Consider the following 18,614-nt stretch of genomic DNA (forward strand, 5'->3'; position numbering starts at 1 on the left):
TTGTGATCCACACACTCAAAGGTTTTGGCATAGTCAATAAAGCAGAAGTAGATGTTTTTCTGGAACTCTCTCACTTTTTCAATGATCCAACGGATGTTGGCAATTTTATATCTGGTTCCTCTGCCTTTTCTAAATCCAGCTTTAACACCAGGAAGTTCATAGTTCACATATTGTTGAATTCTGGCCTGGAGAATTTTGAGCATTACTTTGCTAGTGAGTGAGATGAGTACAACTGTGCGATAGGTTGAGCATTCTTTGGCATTGCCTTTCTTTGGGATTGGAATGAAAACTAACCTTTTCCAGTCCTGTGGCCACTGCTGAGTTTCCCAATTTGCTGGCATATTGAGCATAGCACTTTCACAGCATCATCTTTTAGGATTTCAAATAGCTCAAATGGAATTCCTTCACCTTCACTAGCTTTCTTCATAGTGATGCTTCTTAGGGCCCACTTGACTTTGCATTCTAGGATGTCTGACTCTAGGTGAGTCATCACACCACCATGGTTATCTGGGTCATGAAGATCTTTTCTGTATAGTTCTTCTGTGTATTCTTGCCACCTCTTCTTAATACCTTCTGCTTCTGTGAGGTCCATACCATTTCTGTCCTTTAATGAGCCCATATTTGCATGAAATGTTCCCTTGGTATCTCTAATTTTCTTGAAGAGATTTCTAGTCTTTCCCATTCTATTGTTTTCCTCTATTTCTTAGCATTGATCACTGAGGAAGATTTTCTTATCTCCCCTTGCTATTCTTTGGAACTCTGCATTCAAATTGGTTTCTCTTTCCTTTTCTCCTTTGCCTTTCACTTCTCTCCTTTTCACAGCTATCTGTAAGGCCTCCTCAGACAAACATTTTGCCTTTTTGCATTTTTTTTTCTTGGGATGGTCTTGATCACTGCTTCCTGTACAATGTTACAAACCTCTGTCCACAGTTCTTCAGGCACTGTATCACATCCAATCCCTTGAATCTATTTCTCACTTCCACTGTATAATCAAGGGATTTGATTTAGGTCATACTTGAATGATCTAGTGGTTTTCCCTACTTTCTTCAATTTAAGTCTGAATTTGCCAATAAAGAGTTTATGATCTGAGCCACAGTCAGCTCCAGGTCTTGTTTTTACTGATTGTATAGAGCTTCTTCATCTTTGGCCCAAAGAATATAATCAATCTGATTTCGGTATTGACCATCTGGTGATGTCCATGTGTAGGGTCTTCTCTTGCGTTGTTGGAAGAGGGTGTTTGCTATGACCAGTGCGTTCTCTTGGCAAAACTCTATTGGCCTTTGCCCTGCTTCATTCTGTACTCCAAGGCCAAATTTGCCTAATTTCTTGACTTCCTACTTTTGCATTCCAGTCCCCTATAATGAAAAGGACATCTTTTGGGGGTGTTAGTTCTAGAAGGTCTTGTAGGTCTTCATAGAACTGCTCAACTTCAGCTTCTTCAGCATTACTGGCTGGGGTATAGACTTGGATTACTGTGATATTGAATGGTTTGCCTTGGAAGTGAACAGAGATCATTCTGTCATTTTTGAGACTGTATCCAAGTACTGCATTTCAGACTCTTTTGTTAACTATGATGGCTACTCCAATTCTTCTAAGGGATTCTTGCCCACAGTAGTAGATATAATGGGCATCTGAGTTAAATTCACCCATTCCAGTCCATTTTAGTTTGCTGATTCCTAAAATGTCAATGTTCACTCTTGCCAACTCCTGTTTGACCACTTCCAATTTGCCTTGATTCATGGACCTAACATTCCAGGTTCCTATGCAATACTGCTTTTTACAGCATCAGATTTTATTTCCATCACCAGTCACATCCACAACTGGGTGTTGTTTTTGCTTTGGCTCCGTCTCTTCATTCTTTCTCTAGTTTTTTCTCCACTGATTTCCAGTAGCATATTGGGCACCTACTGACCTGGGGAGTTCATCTTTCAGTGTCCTAACTTTTTGCCTTTTCATACTGTTCATGGGGTCCACAAGGCAAGAATACTGAAGTGGTTTTCCATTCCCTTCTCCAGTGGACCACATTTTGTCAGAACTGTCCACCATGACCCATCCATCTTGGGTGGCTCTACACGGCATGGCTCATATGAGCCATAGAGATGTAGAGACTTTTAAAGCAACTGGACGTTGCTGTCATGTTTTTATTGTATTTTACATGATACTGAGCCATATTATGATGTTATGAATATTGATCTAAAAGATTGTGTGTGTGTGTGTGTGTGTGTGTGTGTGTGTGTGTGTGACTCTTTGCAACACCAGGGACTGTAGCCCGCCAAGCTCCTGTGTCCATGCGATTCTCCAGGCAAGAACACTGGAGTGAGTTGCCATTTACTACTCCAGGGGATCTTCACGAACTGCCCCAGGCATCAAACCTGCATATCCTGTGTCTCCTGCACTGGTAGGCAGATTCTTTATCACTGCGCCACCTGGGAAGCAACTAAAAACTGGGGCACATCTAAGTAAAGGAGGAGTGGGAGGATATGTGTGTTAGACGTGGGAAGGGGTAGCAGATTTATTTCAGACATGGCTATCATCTTTCACTCCCCATATCTTCACCTGCAATTTCTCTTTACAGATCTTCTTAGTGGGAGACGTGAATACAGACTGGCCTTAGAACCTGCTTTGGCCACTAAAATGTAATACAGGTGGCATGACATTTTTGAGCCTACTCTTAAAGACTCCCTGCACACTTTTGCTCTCCTGAGGGATCCCTGCCTCTAGTATCTGATAATTTGGGCTACTTTATGGAGGGCAGAGACACTACACAGAACAAAGCCTCATTAGCTGGATTGTTCCAGCTGAAGCCCTCCAAAGTACCCAGTTGAGAGTGGCAAAGCCTCCTGCCTAACACACAGCTGACCATAGACACAGGAGTAAGTGCAGCAGAGATCAGTCCAGCTCTGCCTAGAACAGAAGAACCACACAGCTGACCCATGAGTACATAAGCAATATGAACAGTTGCTGCTTGAAGCTACTAAGCGTGGGACTTGTGTGACACAGTAGTAGTGAACAGATGTAGGAAAACAGGTGTTAAAATCTCATCTTCCATTGTAAGATAAAGTAGATAATAAGCTTTAAAGACTCAGAAATAGCAATAAATATATTTCTTAATAAGAAGCCTATTATTTAGAAATATCACAATAGAGAAAATGAAATAATCTACGTACATTAAAAGTAATACTCTTCAGACTTCCCTGGTGGCCCAATGGTTAAGGATCTGTTTGCCAATGCAGGGGACACAAGTTTGATCCCTGGTCTGGGGAAATCCCACAGGCTTTGAGGCAACTAAGACGCTATGCCATAATCACTGAAGCCTATGCACTGCAATGAAGGGTAGCCTCCACTTGTCTCAACTAGAGAGAGCCAGAGCAGCAACAAAAACCCACTGAAACCAAAATAAGGATTTTTTCAATTTTTTTAAAACCATAAAAAATTCTTTTTGTATAGAAATACCACAGTAAAAAACTAAAGTCATTGAAAGTGGGGGAAATGTGAAGAATGAACATGAGGTGGAGTGAGTAGTCAAGGAGGTCCTGTTTGTTTTTAATTAACCTTGTAGAACCAGTTCAGTTTTTCATTATATAGAACTATAACTTTGTTAAATAAAAAAAATTAATTTTCTATATTTCTTTTTCAGGCCACATACCACTAAAATTTGAAATTATTAAAAGACAAAAATAATTTAAGAAGACTCAGTTGTATGGCATTAAATCTCTTATTTTTGTCTTAATCAGAGGATAAGCATCAGTCAGCAAATATAAGCTGTGCTCCTACTAAGTGCTGAATGTTATGCTTGTTCTAGGGTGAAACATTGAACAAACCCCTCTAGCTCAGAAAAATACATTAATATATAATCACTGCACAGTGGATTAGTAATAAATGGGATATATAGATAAAACACTATATAGTAATAACTATGTGCTGGTTCTTCCTGATCAACTTATCATTTAATCCTCCATTTTACATGATGCAATGAGATAATATCCATTTTACATATCTCCATTTTATAGAAGATGAAGAAACTGAGGCAGAGTTTCACTATGACCAAGTCAGAGTAGATAAGGAAGCCTGTATATGAACCCTGAATAGCACTGAGCCACTGTACAGCTGAGGAACACAAGGAGAATCACTTCACTCTGCACGGGGGAGTCTTCAGAGTCCCGAGCAAAGAGCAGGACTCGCTAGGCAGAAGTGAGCTAGGTCTATGGATCCTTGGTCAGGGAGGATGTTAGGAGACACTGCTGGAAACAATTGGTTCCAGACTATGAAATAATAGAGGAAACCTACAGACAATGGGTAAAGGCGAGATACTGAGTGGGGGAAAGACATAATAATATGCATGGTTTTGAATGCAGCATCTGAATGGTGCCATCAAAAAGGATGGAGAGGCCAACAGGCCACAGTGATAGTGAGTGAGAGATGACAAGACCAAAATTAAAACCAAGGGTATGGCAGGAAAGAAGATAAGGGGACGATGAACCTCAGAGCTAAGTTGAGGGTAAGATCATCATGGTTCGGTTTCTGAATAGCTCTGGAGCTGAAGAGGAAGGCAAGGAAGACACTAAGGATGTAACAGGCTTCTAGCTTGAGACGTGTGATAAATACCAGAGATTTTCTAGTAGTCATGTATGGATGTGAGAGTTGGACTATAAAGAAAGCTGAGTGCCAAAGAATTGATGATTTTGAACTGTGATGTTGGAGAAGACTCTTGAGAGTCCCTTGGACTGCGAGGAGATCCAGCCAGTCAATCCTAAAGGAAATCAGTCCTGAATATTCTTTGGAAAGACTGATGCTAAAGCTGAAGCTCCAATACTTTGGCCACCTGATGTGAAGAACTGACTCATTGGAAAAGACCCTGATGCTAGGAAAGATTGAGGGCAGGAGGAGAAGGGGATGACAGAGGATAAGATGGTTGGATGGCATCACTGATGGACATGAGTTTGAGCAAGCTCCAGGAGTTGGTGATGGACAGGGAAGCCTGGCCTGCTGCAGTCCATGAGGTTGCAAAGAGTTGGACACAACTGAGCGACTGAACTGAAGTTTAAGGAGGAATACTAGACATCCAATTTGAGGTTAGTTGAATTGAGGTTGCTTTGGGGCCATTTAGGTGTTTTATTCTGGCAAACAAAAGATGGCTCCCAATTTAGGAAGAGAAAAGTGAGCCAGAGATATTTGGGAACCATATGTTTGAGAATCATAGGCACTTCCTGAGGACAGAAGTCATTAGTAATTTCCTCAGCATTTTGTCTTACATTGGAATGCTATAGTACTCAGTAATCGACAACTTAAAACATAAATACAATTTTTAAATTACATGAGATGGTCTGTAGAAGAAAATATATTATTATGAACATCTGTATTTAGGGGAACTAAATTTTGAATAATTCTAGTCTACATACAGTCACATTTGCGCTCACTGCATCAGAAAATACAAAGAAAGAGAACATAATTATGTTTCCGTTTAAAATGAAGATGAGGGACTTCCCTGGTAACTCAGGGGACTTGGGTTTGAATCCTGGTCAGGGAACTAGACCGCACATGCCACAACTAAGAGTTCTCATATTACAGCTAAAGATTCTGCATGCCACAACTAAAAAAAAAAAAACAAAAACAAAAACCCACATGCTGCAACTAAGACCTACTGTAGTCAAATAAATAAATATTTAAAAAAATAAAATGAAGCTGAGTCTGATGAAAACAGAAAAAGGGAAATCAATGTAAGAGCAGAAATGGAGAAAGTGAAAAACAGTATGAACAAGAAAACAATTTGAAAGTAAAAACGCTGAATTCATTAATAAAATTAATTTGAAAAACAAAACAGGAAATGATAAGATTTCATTACTATAGAAGATAATTTAACTGGGTGAAATTATCCTTAGCTACATACTAGTAAATTTTTTAATGTGGAAATAGATAACAATTTGTAAATTAAAAAATACAAGTCCAGTTCTAAAAGAAACCAAGTACAAGATCAATTATATGTAAGTCAGAGAGAAAATGCCACCTACACTGAAGATGCAGGCCCGGCTGCTGACGTGACCTTTGCAGGTATTATTTTCTGTAACAGGAACCCCATCCACACTGACTCTAACAGTGTAGGAATCTTCTGGCATTGCTCTGGAAGGCAAATGGAAAACACATACAGAATGCAAAATTCTGTTATTTAATGTATAGCATTCATGAAAAATACCACCCCAGACTACATGTCATTTTGGTAAAAAAAAAAAAAAAAAAAAGTGTCTGAAATTCTAACTGTTGTATGTGTGTGCATGCATGCTAAGTCGCTGTTGTACAACTGTGCTGTTGTAGAATTAAGTTCAAAATTGTGCTTCTGTGCAATTCAGTTCAATTTTATATTATGGAAAGATGCTCTCCATCATGAACTCTGTACTGCAAATTCTCACAGCACGGATCTCAGGCAAATGCTTATTCTGACCAAGGCACTGGTTATTGAGAAGTAAAGCAATAAGAACAATCATTTAAAACTGTAACATCACATTGGTACAATTATTTTATGCTTGCTTTCTAAAAAGTTTTAATCATGCTTCTCCCTAAGTAAGCTGCAAAACATCAACAAGCCTAATATGGATAGAATGCTCTGGAATACAGGCTACCTGTCTCAGTATTCAAAGTGGCCATTTAAAATGATTAATTTTTCTCCTAAGTTGCTAATAACAAACATCAATTTGAGTTGATAGTAAAGAACTTGAAATGTCAATCTACAAAATGATCATCTTTAATCTTAATGAGCATGTCAAGATTCTGAACAAAATTAATCAAACCAGACAGGAAGGTATAATTTTGATATTTTGAGGAGCATCATTGCAATTTAATAGTGGCCATTTATCTTCTAAAAGAGATCAATAATGATTAGATAATAGCTCTAATAACCTGGGAAAGGATATAGAACACATTTGATCATTCCAGTATGTGGAAAAAGTACTACAAGTGAATGTAATAAAGATATAAAATAGTCTAAACACCATGAAGTCAAAAATAATAACTGATAATCAGAAAAATATTATTGCAATTGCCAGAGTGATAAAACTATTATAGAAATAATATGTACAACTATGGTTCTGATATGATGAAAATGATGTTATTAAAGACACTTTACAACATACCTAGTATAACATGTAATATGGGTTGAATGACTTGAATCTTTTTCTACATCACAAGAAATTGATCGGAAAGAAGAAATTAATTGCACTCTGTTTCCCAATTCTGCATTGCCAACTCCATAGTCAAACTGGTTTGCTTGAGCAAAACCTGGAAGAGTAAAAACACTCAATTATTACTAATGGAACTCTGTTTTCAAAGATCTAACAATTACCATTTTGTATTGAATCACCAAATAAATAAGGAAGGGTATTGATGTAAGCCGTTAATCTACTTCACATTTACCCCTGTGGTTGCAATCCTCTTTGAAAACATAAAAATTAGCCTATAATTAATTAATTCATAAAAGCAATGCTTGCAAATCTATTATCTGTCAGGTGTTGTTAAGGCATTGAAATCAAATGGCTTATATCCCACTAATGGGAGAGACGGGTGAAGAAATAGACAATATACAAATATATACCACCAGATGTTGTTTCTGGTGGAGATAACTACTATGAAAACAGCAGGCAAAGGGGCACAGCAAGAGCAGACAAAGTGAACAGGATTTTATAAGGCGTGGGGTCTTTACCTTGAGTACCTATAAAGCAAAATCGGAGGTAAGGCTTGCAAGTAGAGAGTTTGAGAATTGATCCCTTGGGGTGAGAGAGAAGAAAAACCTAGACTCCACTGAAGGCAGCTGGGGCTCAGTCTTGCTGGGAAAGACTTTTGAGGAAAACACAGTAGCCTCTCAGAAGCAAAGAGTCAATGAGAAGAAGCATATATTCATCAAATTCTCTCCCATTCGCTGAGGGCTCCCCATGGGGGAAATGATTTTTCCCACACTTTCAGGCTGCACAGAGGTATATGCCACCTAGGTTCCAACGCCACAGCATCCAATAAGCCATTGGGACAAAGACATACTGTGGGACCTGTAGGCAAGACCTGGAAGCATGGATTGAGTCAGGGTACACAGGGAACGTTTTGCCACAGCTGTGGCTAGACTAAGAGGTGGGAACCAGGATGTGCAGCTGAGTAAAAAAGGCATCTGATAGAGCTGACCCCTTGTGCCATACAGATATGCTCATGAATGCTAAGTCACTTCAGTTGTGTCTGACTCTCGGCAACCCTATGGACTATGGCCTGCCAGGCTCCTCTGTCCAGGGGATTCTCCAGGCAAGAATACTGGAATGCCCTGCTATGCCCTTCTCCAGTGGACCTTCTCGACCCAGGGATTGAGCCCGTGTCTCCTGTATGGGTAGGTGGATTGTTTACCACTAGTGCCACCTGGGAAGCCCACAGATATGCTCAGAACCTACGTGTGAAGTAGAATGCATTTTCAAGTCTACCAGACAGTGGTCAGCTAAGAGCTCCGCTAAAGATATAATAGAGGGACTTTCCTGGTGATCCAGTGGTTAAGAATTCACCATCCAGTGCAGGGTACATGGGTTCAATCCCTGGTCAGGAAACTAAGATCACATCTGCCTTGGGGCAATTAAGACCTAATGCAGCCAAATAAATAAATGAAATATTTTCTAAAAGATTTAACACAACAGGGTTAATGAGACAAGCAACAGGCCTCCCCAGTTGGCCGTGAGGCTACAATTGATACTTATTTGACCTCTCTTAGCCATTGTACTTTCCCTACCCATAAGCCAGAACTTCCACTAATGAAGTGATGCTAACCTTTATCCTGAGGATCTGAGCCCTTGGTTTTCTTCCCTACGTGTGGTTGTGGCTGCCTCCTATGCCTACTGACAGTTATCACTGCACATGGAAGCCAAGAGACGCCCCAAGAATACCACAAATTCCAGACACACTCCTCCTTCTCTGTATCAAGAAAAAGCAACCCTGCCTCTTCGGAATCACCAGAATTGACTATCTCTAGCAGTCCACTGCTTATGTTTGCTGAATTCAAACTGACAGGATAGTAGCAGTAGTTTCAGTTCAGTGGAACCCAGACCGGGATCCCTGCCAGAGGCATCCTCTATCTGGAAACTCAGACCCAGAACCCAGGAGAACCTAAAATTGCAAGAACAGAAAGCACAGATTCAATCTTTTGATTACTGGAAGCGATAAGGACAGGGAGTAACCCTTCATTCCCAGCTCCATGTATCCATCTGTTGGGAAACAATAGTCCGGATCCGCCACTGGCTCAGTGCCTATGGCTCTGATGACGGACAGCGTCCCACCTCACAGGATGTTGTTCCCAAGCTGGGCTCTTAGTCTTGCCAGCTGTAGGCTGTTCCATCATTCTGTTAGGCCACCTGTTTCAGGATGATGCAAGGTTTGTGGTCATGTGCCCAGTATCACAACTTTTCACTATAAAATATGTTCCTTGTTTTGAGGCCCTATTTTATGAAATATTGTGGCTCTTTATTGAATTTCACTGTATTTTGCGGAATTATACTCTCAGAAGATGAGGCCATTAAAGGCACTGTGGAAAGAGACGGCAAAAGCCTTCTGTGGAGTGGGTGTCAGTACCAGGAATAATGAATCTCTGCTTGTCCATGAGGGAAGGAGAGAGATGCAGCTGACATGACTGAGCGGCTGGGTGGACTTCTTGAGGATGGTGCCTACTGAGACTGTCCTACATGCTGGTCTCTGCTACTGACAGGGCAGGCAGTCAGCAGCAGCAGTAGGTAGCTCAGTGCTGATGAAAAGAGGTCCCTAGTGTTGGCCCATGCATAGCCCTCCCCATGGCCCTCTGTCCATAGGTCATTGGACAAGCACTCAAGTAGCCAAGGAGAGAAGCTTCTGAATGAGTCATCCAGTCAACCCAGTTGTTCTGCTGTCTCTGTCTAGTGGAAATTAACTTGAGACCTACAGGTTTGCAGCCTTCCCTGGTGGCTCAGATGGTGAAGAATCTGCCTACAGTGTGGGAGACCTGGGTTCTATCCCTGGGTCACTGTGTCGAGGTTCATCAAGTGCCAGAGCCATAAACTATAGCTGTGGGAACACTGCATGCTAGGGGACAGTGCTGTTTAAAGGAAAGGGCATCTGGACCCTGACATCTGGGGTTGGGATCCCAGCTTCAGCAATTCCTTGCTGTCTGAACTTGAGCATTACCTTTAGACATAAACTCACTTAGTCATTTTTCACCAGAAAAATGACCATAATAATCTACTTGGCAGGAATTATCAGGAAGACTAAATGAGGCCTTTTATATAGTACTTAACATGGTGCCTGGCTCCTAGGTTAAGAGCTCAATTGATAAATACTCAGTTGATATATACTATATTTTAAGTCAGGCTTCCCAGGTGGCTTTAGTGGTAAAGAACCCACCTGTCAACACAGGAGGCATAAGAGATGCAGGTTTGATCCCTGGGTTGGGAAGATCCCCTAGAGGAGGAAATGGAGACCCACTTCAGTATTCTTGCCTGGAAAATTCCATGGACAGAGGAGCCTGGCAGGCTATGGTCCATAGGGTCGCAGAGTCAAATACACCTAAAGCAACTTAGCATGCATACATGCATATTTTAAGTCACAAAATATTGATAGTTATTATCAGTGAATATTAATATCCTTTTTAAAAAATAACAGGACAAATAAGTGAGAGGCCAGGATTTGAACCACGGCTGTGATGCCAGACTGGCACCTTTGTGATATTCAGAGAAAAATAATATTTAAAAATGCACATTAGAAAGCTATTCCCAGTTATCCAATGTAAGTTCCTCTAGAACCTATGTTCTTAGCTCCTCTTCTTTATAGGTAGAAAAAGTAAGCAGAAACTAAACAAAGGGTGGGATTTTAATAAATTAATTTTATTTAATTTATTTTAAAATTTATTTTATTTAATTAATTTTATTTAATTCTTCTAAGCTTAAAACTTAACCAAATAGGACTCATCCATATAGGCTAAAATACAAACATATCAATTTGACATGTGAAAGATACTTGCATTGAATTTGCAATCTAGGAAGGCAGTTACTGCTCAAATGGAATTTTGAGAGGACACATGAAAACACAGAAAAGCAAACTACTTGCAAAGCCACTTTTTCCTTTTGCCAATTTCTGCTTATCTCTGTACTTCACATTGAATTTGGAACACACAGATGGGCTGCTGGCCACTAACTAAAGAACACAGTTTTACTTGTGGTGTGGCTCAGGATGAGATATGTGTATTTATCTTCCTGTTAGGCACACGTCACATCAATGATATGGTAATGCAGATAATGGTTTTCAGCATTTCTATGACAAATACAAGTTTAAAAAATAACACCAACAAAAGATGATATTGTTTCTAGCTTAGGAATTGTTTCAATGTGTTTTATATATTATAACTTATTAGCTACTTCCAAAGAGTTAAAAGGAAATAGTAAAGAATCAGCTTTAAAAAAGAATTCTAATTTAAAAGTCTAATTCTAAGTAAGTCACTGGGTATAAAGAAGATACCTCTGGAAGTACTCCAAAGCATAAAGATTACATGAAGGGTTGGGTGTACCCTAGCAACAGAAAAGGTGGAGGCTTCAGATGGAAATTCCTGACATGTTGATGTATTTTTTCCCCTTTTTTTTCAGAAGAACTGGAGACAAGACTAGCCAGGCACGCAGTCCTGGGTCTCCTGATAGCAGCCTGTGCTATCATGAAAAATGTGCGTGCTGTCACAGCCAGCAGTTGTCATGTACCATGCAGGCTGTTTTGATTCCTCTGGTTTAAAAAATTAAAAAATCAGGGTTGAGAAAGTACAAACCCACTTAAAATCTGTAACATTCAAAACAATGGGAAAAATGATGCAATGTGATGGAGGAGAACTTCTAAAGAAGGAAACCATCCCTATAACATAAATGCAAAAGAATAATAAAAATAAAATGGCTCTAATTTATGGAGCAGATATTATATAGCAGTGCCTTAGATACATCGTCCTTTTCAATATTCACAATAGCCCCAACAGGCAGGAATTAATAGCCCATCTCATTGATGAGGAAGCTGAGGCTTAGATAAGAAACTTGCCCCAGTCCCCTAGTGGGAAGCGGCAAAGGTGGAGCTGAAAGCCAGTTGAACCTGACTAAAGTCTATGTGCTTTCCGTAATATTATAAAACTTATATAATTCACCACTTCAGTTAAACAAAAATATACCTGCTAGAGATTGTAATAAGGGAATATCTAGAAAACAACAAAAGTAAAATGTTATACCTTCCAATTGATTTTTTTAACAAAGAGAAATATCAAGGAAGACAATTAAGAAATACAAGGAATGAATATCAAGAAATAAACACAATGAAGTTAGAAACATTCCAGAAACTTATCAAAATGATAACACTCTTCATTAAATCAGCCATCTTAGAAGGAGATACAACGATTTCTACAATTTTGCCACTGCTCAAAACACTTACTTGGGCAGCATAATTATAAAACTACATAACTTTGACTCTTGAAGATAGACTTTAGAAGAAAGTAAAACACTAGCAAATTTTTACCTGTAAAGTTCATTATGTGTGGAAATAGACAAAAGCCATTTGGATACAAAAAAAGTACTAACAATAGATCTTTCAGAGAACTCAAGTTAAATATTTCTATATTTTAGTTTTTCATCGTGACCACTACAAAAAAAATTTTTTAATATCAATTTAATTTTTTTTATTTTAAAATCATTAATTCTTACATGCGTTCCCAAACATGAACCCCCCTCCCACCACCCTCCCCATAACATCTCTCTGGGTCATCCCCATGCACCAGCCCCAAGCATGCTGTATCCTGCGTCAGACATTGACTGGCGATTCGATCCTTACATGATAGTATACATGTTAGAATGCCATTCTCCCAAATCACCCCACCCTCTCCCTCTCCCTCTGAGTCCAAAAGTCCGTTATACACATCTGTGTCTTTTTTCCTGTCTCGCATACAGGGTCATCATTGCCATCTTTCTAAATTCCATATATATGTGATTTTAAAAGTTATACGGGACCAACATTTAGGTGATCAAGTTTTTAAAAGCCATTACCAACATTTAGGTGATAAGAGTATTTAAAATCCCATTAGAAGGTGTTCTGTGATTAATAAATTATCTCTGTATTCAATTCTAAACATGGAGTCTGGGTCAGACACAACACTGACAGGTTAAAGTAGTTGCTCCAAATAAATTTTGTTCAAGTACCACATTCACGTACCCTTGGAGGTCTGGTGTATTTTGCAAATTCATTATCATTACCTTAGACACATTCTATATATATCATTGGCCCCAAAACAGTATTTAGACTCACCTTTGAGAAAGACATTAGGTATCACAATTTTAGTCACCTACTGTGTGTGGTTAAAGCAAGGAGAGGGAAGACATATCAGAGTAGGCAGATGTATCTGCAATTCAAATAGGATTTAACTATTTTATAATTCTTGGCTGGAAGCATCCAGAAATGCAGATTGATGGGAAAACTAGAGAAACTATAAATTCATCATGACATTTTGTGCTTCATAAGTAAGAGGACTACTCTTGAGACTCATAAAGTTTACCAAGAAGAAAAGGTTATAGCTGGATTAATAAGGATGTCCCTCCAAAATGCCTTAAGAATGGAATGGTTTGTTTTGTTTTTCCCTATTTCTAACTAGGGATGAACTGAGTCTATGCAACTAAACTCAAGCCATGGTTCCTGGATGAGAAAAAGTATGTGTCCTAAGCCGCTTCAGGGGCATCTGACTCTTTGTGATCCTGAGGAGCCCAGCAGGCTCCTCTGTCCATGGGATTCTCCAGGCAAGAATACTGGAGTGGGTGGCCGTGCCCTCCTCCAGGGGGATCTTCCCAAACCAGGGGGATTAAAACCCTGACTCTTACGTCTCCTGCATTGGCAGGCAGGTTCTTTACCACTAGCACCATCTGAGAAGCCCACAGAAAAGGTGTAGGTGTTCATTTATTTATTTTTAATGGGAGGTAATTGCTTTATAATGTGTTGGTTTCTGCTGTGCAACACCACAAATCAATTATAATTATATATATGTAAGTAAGTAAGTGTTAGTCGCTCAGTTGCGCCCGACTCTTTGCGACCCCATGGACTGCAGCCCACCAGGCTCCTCTGTCCATGAGATTTTCCAGGCAAGGATACTGGAGTGGGTTGTCATTTCCTTCTCCAGGGGATCTTCCCAACCCAGGGATCAAACCTGGGTTTCCTACACTACAGGCAAATTCTTTACTGACTGAAGTACAAAGGAAACCATATATATATACACACACACACACATACATATATCCCTCCCTCTCGATTCTCTCACCCACCCCCATCCTACCCCTCTGGGTAGTCACAGAGCACCAGGCTGGGCTCCCTGTGTTAATTTAGCAGCTTCCCACTTTTGAGGCAGAAGGAAATACCTGAGCGGTTTTATTGTTTTGTTTTGTTTGGGGTGCTTCTCTCACGGCATCTAAATGTCTGTTAAAAATCCAGCACTATCTAAGCAACTATTATCAATAAACACTATAAGGGAGCTATGGAAAAAGACATTTTAAAAAGTCCTTAACAAACACATTGTCTCCAGGTGTCTAACTCTTAAAAAAAAAAAAAACACACACACTTTAATCCAAAATACATTGTTCACAATTTAGAGGCACAAACCATTTCAAGTACACCATTGAGAGATTAAAATTCTACAGAAATTTTACTTAGAAATATTGAAAGACACTTCAATATATAAGACAGAATTATTAAATATCTTGCTTTGTTAATTCTCTGACTCCAAAAAAATCCCACTGCACTTCTTAAAGACTAAATAAAAGGTTTTATTAATATTCTTTAAAAACCTTTCTTCCCCATCCTTCAAAAATTCATAACCATCTGAATACTACCATCATTTAGATTGTAAACAGTGAATGGCTAAACGAACCATGTATTTCTATTTAACTCAAGAAACAGTTGCTCATTAAATATATTCCGTAATTACCTACTTTGTTTCCATCCCAAGACCAGGCAAGGAGAAAGTCATACATAACCCATGTTCTGATGAAGTATGACTGCATGGCAGAAGAAGGGATCCAAAGCTTTGCTTTCAATTGTCTTTTTCCCTTCATAACCATTCTACTTCTCCATCATACACCCTTACTAACATCCTACTCCTTCAAACTCCACAAATGTTTTGTTTAATATAAAAATAAATGCTATTAGACCCATGAAGAACAAAGTAGGTAACTGCAGAGTTGGGTTAAAGATGTTCCTTTCAATTCAGTCATTATAGTCCAGATCCTGGAGTTAAACAAGTAATTATAATACAAATGCAGATAGTCAGGTTGATAGAGACTCTCTGGGGTTTCATTAGGTGTCAAAGAGGATAGAGTTTTCTTACTCTGGCCAAATAGAGAAGCAACTCTAGTGGATTTAGAAGAGGAAAAAATCAATCCCTAAATGTGAAAGTCTTCAAAATACCTCAACCTTGGTGAAAAATAAAAGGCAACCATACCTTCTCCTTTGATAGTCAGCCTTGTTGCTCCATTTATGCTGCCATATTTGGGTATTATTTCTGTGATTTTGGGAATTATTTTAGAGCCATCTGAAAGATATGAAAGTACAGTAGAAGTAAAAGCCTCAAGTACTTCATTTCAGCATCAAATGTTATGCTACAAATTACAATGGTGTAAGAAAATCATCGCGGAGATTACAGGACAGAAAGTAAATACACTTATGTTTTATTTTTGGTTCTATTACTAACCAATGACCAGACAGGGAGTTAAGTCTTTAACTTAGTTAATACTCATTGGCTTCATGCAGAACACTATCTTACCTGCTACAAAGAGGAATAATACATGATCATTTTCAGCATTCGTACCTATCATATTAAACATTTATTAGACCCTTAATTGCATATAGTGCTCTACTAGATGCAGTCAGTTCCATAACTACAGCTATCAGCCCACACAGGCAGCAGACAAGGCTGGAGAAACAGCTCTGTGGAGAATAAGGTCATTATCAAAACCCCTAAGAAATGCATAGCCTGGTAAATTGAAAGAATAGTCCAGGTACAGAAAGGAATGGTGTGTTTTAAGAAGAAACTGTTTTCTGTGACAGAGTTAAGACTTCAGGGAAGATCATTTCTGAAACTTTCTGATGATAGTGAGTTCTCAATGCAAAGGTCACTAATTCATTCAATAAACAGTGTTAGGCTCCTGGGCATTGAAAAATGTGTGACATTCCCAACTTTTCCAAAAGCTCAACTTAGTAGAGTGGCAGAAGAGAGCACAGGGGGGACGTGAGTAAGAAAGGGCATTTCATCCACACTCCTGGGGTCATACTGGCTTTTTGAAAGAGGAGTGAACCTGCTGTGCCTGGGAGAGCAAACCCGGATTAGCTAGACTGGACAAACCGGGGGCAAGGTGGACTTCTAGGCCAAGACAGGTGCCTCTGCAAACACAGGGATGAGTGAGCTGTTTCTCTGGAGAACTGGAATTGATGCTTCGAAACAACTCAAAAGTTACAGGATGGCTTAAGGGATTTATTTTCTGCTTAAACTGTACCGGTAACTATTTGGTCCAGTAACAAATTCTCAGAATAGGTGGGAAAAGTTAAGTGACATAAAGAAAAGCCACAGATATTTGAAATGGACGACTGAGAAAAAGTTTAAAAATTATGATTTAATTCATTCCTGCCTGAGAAAAGTTTAGTGTGGACTTCACCTACAGTGGCAAAAGCTCTCCAGCATAAAGAAGACTGTCTCCCCCCTCCAAGACCCAATGACTCTGCCCTTGCTGTTTGTCTTTGTCAAGTTTCAAGGCCACTCCTGCTTCAGGCACATTTGTAACCTGGAGCAGTCCACAGCCAAGAGTAGGAAACTCCAGCGAGCAGGCTGGATCCTATCTCTTAGACGCGCTGCTCGTCGCCTATCTCAGGTTCATCCTCCCCGTTATCTCCACAGCCAACTCCAGTTTCTTATCTTATCAAGTCTCGTTCCAGCCCTCTCTTGAGTATTAGTTGAAGGCACAGGGCAGCTGCCCCTGGAAATGACTGACACCCGCCACAAAGACCCATTCCTGTCCTACTGGGAGACTCTGTCCTTCTTTAATGGAGAAGAGACCCAAAAATGGAGAAGGGAGGGGTCGGATTGTGTCCTCCACCCCCAGCCAAACGAAAAAGGTGAAGTTTTAGTTGCTCAGTTGTGTTCGACTCTACGACCCCATGCACTGAAGCCCACCAGGTTCCCCCAATAATGGGATTCTCCAGGCAAGAATACTGGAGTGGGTTGCCATGCCCTTTTCCGGGGGATGTTTCCGACCCAGGTCTCCCGCATTGCAGGCGGGATATTTACTGTCTGAGGCAACAGGGAAGCCCACGCGTAGCCAAATTGCAATCTCTTTTTCAACTGAGTCACCACGGATGGAAGGGGTGAGGTTCCAAAATTCAAACAGCACCTCTGACGGCAAGAGCAATCTGCCTTCGTATGTTTTTCTGTGAAAGCGTGTGTCTGTCTCAGGCTCATCCTGCGTCCCAGGATTACTAAACCTAGTCCCCAGGATCGCCATGCAGTTGCGCACCCTCAGCCTTGACCTAGGCAGGAGCCAGGCGGTGCCGCCCCTCCCCGGACCCCAGGAGCGTCTACACCAAACTCTCCTGCTTGCCTCCCTGGTGCCCCAACTGAGTTACCTGCGCGGGGCTCTGCGATGCTCAGGAGCAGCCCCCAGAGGCCGCAGGTCCCCCAAAGCCACAGGTGTCCCATTGCAGCGCTAGAGGCGCAGGGTCCACCCCCGCTACTCGCCTGCAGCTCGGCCCGCGCCCGGCTCAGCCAGCTCGCGCGCCCGCCTCGTCCAGGCGCGCAGGCGGACTCGCCGCCCCGGGGCCGCCCCACGCCCGCCCCACCCAGCCCCGCCGGCCCGGGCGCCCCCGGGGTTCGCGCGCAGACGCACACCTTTCACCCAGCGCCGAGCGCCCTGGCCCGTTGAGCGCCATCGCACCTCCGCAGACTTGAGGGCTGACGCCGCAAGGCTGTCCCCACAGGTCCAATAACCCCACTTTTTCTTCGCAAGAAAGATCCAGCGGCAAGTGTTCCATCAACCCTGCCTTTTCTCCCTCCGGCGATTCACCTCCTACTCCACCCCGTCCTTCCTCCCTTCCTTCCAACCTTCCTTCACTCCTTCATTCCTTTCTTTCTTTTCTCCCCCCACCCCGCCCCACCATTTCTGGACTTAAATGTTTGTTGATCTCTGGGCACGTTCCCCCACCCCCCACCCCCTGCAAACAGGCGCCTTAGAGACTTCAACTCACAATAGTTCCATAAGGACTGTTACTATGATTATGACCCTCATCCTCACATGCCCTAACTGAGGTGAATTTTAGGTTACTTGCCCAAAGCCATACACACTTAAGTGTCGACCCAGAACTTGAGCCCGGAAACTTCTGAGCCAGGGCTTTTATGCCCTGCACTGGCTCCTACTTGGCAGACTTCAATGCTTAGGACACACTCACACTGAAAATTATTCATTATTTATTGAAATTTGCATTTAAATTGGCATTCCGTATTTTTATTTACTAAATTTGACAACTCTACTTGGAAAGAGAGAACTCTAAAGTAAGTGAAATTAAATTACAAATTAAAAAAGAGCAAGATT

General features: G+C 40.9%; 1 protein-coding gene across 1 annotated transcript in view; it reads right to left on the minus strand.

Moving 5' to 3' along the window:
• The window catches only part of PKHD1L1 (PKHD1 like 1), a 179,329-nt gene extending 161,502 nt beyond the window's left edge, over positions 1 to 17,827 (minus strand). The window contains exons 1-4 of the mRNA XM_069601129.1: positions 17,653 to 17,827; positions 15,479 to 15,568; positions 7,125 to 7,269; positions 6,009 to 6,117 (exon numbers count right to left, since the gene is read on the minus strand). Of these exons, the coding sequence (XP_069457230.1) occupies positions 6,009 to 6,117; positions 7,125 to 7,269; positions 15,479 to 15,568; positions 17,653 to 17,725 (417 nt within the window). The 5' untranslated portion in view covers positions 17,726 to 17,827. The remainder of the gene's footprint in view (positions 1 to 6,008; positions 6,118 to 7,124; positions 7,270 to 15,478; positions 15,569 to 17,652) is intronic.
• Positions 17,828 to 18,614: the final 787 nt, after the last annotated feature.

Source organism: Ovis canadensis, chromosome 9, assembly GCF_042477335.2.
Source record: "Ovis canadensis isolate MfBH-ARS-UI-01 breed Bighorn chromosome 9, ARS-UI_OviCan_v2, whole genome shotgun sequence".
In the NCBI taxonomy this organism is placed as follows: domain Eukaryota; kingdom Metazoa; phylum Chordata; class Mammalia; order Artiodactyla; family Bovidae; genus Ovis; species Ovis canadensis.